Source organism: Arabidopsis lyrata, assembly GCF_000004255.2.
Source record: "Arabidopsis lyrata subsp. lyrata unplaced genomic scaffold ARALYscaffold_919, whole genome shotgun sequence".
Lineage (NCBI taxonomy): Eukaryota > Viridiplantae > Streptophyta > Magnoliopsida > Brassicales > Brassicaceae > Arabidopsis > Arabidopsis lyrata.
This window is the reverse complement of record NW_003301973.1, coordinates 1-3,737: the sequence shown is the minus strand read 5'-3', so window position 1 is coordinate 3,737 and position 3,737 is coordinate 1. Positions and strand designations below refer to the sequence as shown.

At 36.4% G+C, this 3,737-nt stretch overlaps 2 protein-coding genes across 2 annotated transcripts; both read left to right on the top strand.

Moving 5' to 3' along the window:
- Nucleotides 1-1,601: 1,601 nt before the first annotated feature.
- Nucleotides 1,602-2,804, top strand: LOC9298283 (putative F-box protein At3g03730). Its single transcript, XM_002862161.2, has one exon. It carries the CDS (start codon nt 1,623-1,625, stop codon nt 2,802-2,804), a length of 1,182 nt encoding a protein of 393 aa, XP_002862207.1. The 5' UTR covers nt 1,602-1,622.
- A 340-nt stretch (nt 2,805-3,144) lies between these two features.
- On the top strand, nt 3,145-3,512 carry LOC9298284 (BTB/POZ and MATH domain-containing protein 4; the record flags this gene model as incomplete). The annotated part of the gene is made up of 1 exon (XM_021016067.1): nt 3,145-3,512. A coding segment is annotated over exon 1 (368 nt), but the record flags the coding sequence as incomplete, so codon positions are not given.
- Between the last annotated feature and the right edge of the window lie 225 nt (nt 3,513-3,737).

The window sequence follows — 3,737 nt, the reverse complement described above, 5'->3', positions numbered from 1 at the left end:
CATCTATCAGTCGAGTCGTGGACGCATAGTTGGTGTGTGTTTCGTGTCAACAAGTTTTGCCGTCTTTGGTGATGTGGGATTCTTTCCGTTTTAGGATAAAGTCGAAGTCCTATGATCATTGGAATTAGGATTAGGCCGTCTCTCTTAGGCTTATAAATAGAGTCTCCTCAAATCTTTGTATCAATATCACTGATTTGAATCAATAAAGAAAAACCCAAAAAGAGGTAACCCAAGTTACCCAAAAGAGCTTTGGACTCTAGTATCGTATCCATCTATCATCATTACTATCCTCATCACGCATTCACGCTACTATCGATCCATCTATCATCATTACCATCCTCATCACGAGTTTGACCTTTGTCCCCTTCAAGAGCATCATATATTTGATGACCTTATACTCCATTTCACCAGATATGCATCTTCAGCTCCAGTGATGTCAGAAAGGATAATTAAGAGGAGATTAATCAGAGCCAAATTCTTCAGTAATATCCCAAAACCATTCCCATTGCTATGCCAGCAACAGAGCATTTGACTGGAATTCCAGCATCTTGTAAAAGCCAAGCAACCACAACAAACAGATTACATTTGTTTCAGAAGAATATAAGAAGCAAGCGCAAATCTATAACTCAAACAAATTAACTTGGCAGGTGCATATCTTACAGCCACAGAGAAAAAAAAATCTGACCTACCTTGAAGAGGCATTGCTTTCAATTAGTACTGCATGCACTTTCATTCAACACGTATTGTGTAAGGAAAATCATCATCAGTAGGAGGTTATCTGGTCTCCATTGCTCACTCTGCTAGTGTCCCGTGTTCCAATTCTTCCAACATAACCAGCAGAAGATGGAGGAAAAGTGTACTGAAACATCACAAGGAGTAGCTGAGAATATCTCTATAAGCTCAACAAAAAAATGAAACGTAGCAAAAAATCTAAATTCTACCTATTAAAAGGCTATTTTGTTAGAAAATGATAACAGAGTGAAAAGAAAAAGAAATATTGAAGAGACCTGAAGATAGAACCTTTTCTATTCATCAGAACCCTCAAGGCTGTTCGCCAATAGCTTATCACCAAGAGTAACAACTGCCAGTGCCTGAAACTAAATATCCTACCAACATACACAATCCGAATACACACGGATTCGGGGATCGATATGATGAAAATATATTTAAATCTAAATTAAATGGAAAAGTTTAGTAAGAAATTGATGAACTAAAAGGAAAATACTGAAAATATAAATTTGACAAATTGGGCTACACGATACGCAACTGTATATTGATCCTCTAAAAAAAAACTATATATATATATATATATATATATGTTAAAGAGTGAATTATATCTTAATTTGCATCCCGAATTAGGAAATTAAATTCTTAAATGAAGGAAGTATGTAGAAAAAAAAGGAATTTAATTTCCCGAATTAGAAATTTATATGTTAGAAGATTAGAAAATTATTAACATAGTTTATAAGTAATTTATTAACATAGTTTAAAAGGAAAAATCAAATAATTTGTTAATTCAATATTATACAAATTGTTGATAAAGTCGCTGACAAACGAAAGGGAAGCGTTCTTTAATTAGGTTTTTTTTACTTGGCGTGACACAGAAGAAACAGAAGAAGGAGATGAGCGATTCCAACGAAAAAAAGACATGCAACGATTCAAAGCAGCCGATACTTGTCCTGGACTTGGTTAGATTGGTCTTGGAACGCTTGAGCTTTGTTGATTTTCATCGAGCTAGATGTGTTTCTTCAGGATGGTATTCCGCTTCGAAATCATGCATTGGAGGAACAAATCCAACAGCTCCATGGATCATCCTCTTTCCAAACGAACATGTGAAAACCAACAACGATTCATGTAAGTTGTTTGATCCTCGTGACCATAGTTCATACACAATAAGAGATCTCGGGTTTGATATGGTTAGGAGTCGTTGTTTGGCAAGTTCCGGTAGCTGGTTCCTTATGCTAGACCATAAAACTGATTTTCATCTCTTGAATCTATTTACTCGAGAGAGAATTCCTCTTCCGTCTCTGGAATCAATTGATGGATGGCAGATGAAGTTTGTGAGAACCGGTGACTCTGATTTCGAGATGTCTATGTATTACAAAGCACATGGACTTGTTTCTTATGGTAAAAACAGCGATCTTAGAATAAGGGGTGCGGTTTTGTGGGTAGATGAAAAAACCAGAGATTACTTTGTTGTTTGGTTTCATCATAGCACTTTTGCATATCACAAGAAAGGAGGTGACAATAATAGCTGGAAAGTGTTTCAACCTTCAAAGCATCAAGGATGCCTCCATATGGTGTATAAAGAAAGCAAACTTTACGTGCTTAGTCCAGCTCGAAATATTTCTGTGTTTGATTTCTCCGGTGGTCATTCTCCAGTGGAGTATGCAACTCTCCCATCTCCGAAAGATTGTTATGTCAGGAATCTTGCTGTGACATTGTCTGGAGAAGTTTTGATCATTTCAAGCAATCCAAAGAAATGCTTCTTCACCCTCTACAAGATAGATCCTAAATCATCAAAATGGAGATTAATCAAGTCTATAGGGGACGAAGCATTGATTTTGGACCTAGGAATAACGGTTGCAGCCAAAGATGGAGTTATGAGAAATTGCATATATTTTAGTCATGATGATTTACATAGATATAAAGGGGTTAGTCTATGCAATGATGATAAGTACGGTATTTGCGTCTACCATATTAAAACCAAGAAAAAGGTCCAAGTGTTTGAACATCTTACTACTTCATCGCCAATACCATTCAAGGATGCTCGTTGGTTTTTCCCCACTTTTGGTGGAAAGTAGTTTGTTCTAAAACTATATCAAGTTTTGTCTTTTGGTAAGGGTTGATTATTATTTTTTATATTGTGAAACAAGACTGTGTTGCTAGTTTTCTTTTATGTTTTTGAACTCAAAAAGGTTTGAAAACCATAGTCAAATATAATATCTATATCAGATTTATAGAATATATATTTTATATTTTTTTCGAAAGGGGACATCGTTTTGAATTGGATATTATATTGGACGAGACAATGAGTGATAGTGTTTTCTACTTACTGGTTAAACTAACTACATTTTATTTTAAATGAAATAATTGATATATCAGTAGTATTTGGGCGTAAACTATTGGACGAAATTTTCGAAAATGCCATCGCCACCGACGACGACTTCTCTCTCCGTCACACAAACCATAAACGGATCACACAGCTTCACAATCAAAGGCTATTCTTTGGCCAAAGGAATCGGGATCGGAAAACACATCGCCAGCGATACTTTCACCGTCGGAGGCTATCAATGGGCAATCTATTTCTATCCTGATGGCAAGAATCCTGAGGATAATTCGGCTTATGTCTCCGTTTTCATTGCTCTTGCTAGCGATGGTACCGATGTTAGGGCTCTCTTTGAGCTTTCTTTGCTTGATCAGAGTGGTAAAGGGAAGCATAAGGTTCATAGCCACTTCGATCGTGCTCTTGAGAGCGGTCCTTATACACTCAAGTATCGTGGCAGCATGTGGTTCGTTTCTCCGATTTTTCTTTTGATTTTTTTTATTTTTCTCTTAACTCTTTGCTAGGGTTTGGTAAAGAATTGGCTTAGGGTCTTTGATTTCTAGTGAAAGCTCATTACTTTCAGGGTAAATTTTGCTCCTTTGTCGGGGTTGATATTAGGTTAGGGGTATTATTAAGTGGTCAAGAGTTTGATTTTGTGAATGGAAACTGGAATATTTGGATAGGAGAAGAT

Coding starts and splice junctions, on each gene's coding strand:
- LOC9298283 (XM_002862161.2), top strand. CDS start 1,623: ATGAGCGATTCCAACGAAAAAAAGACATGCAACGATTCAAAGCAGCCG.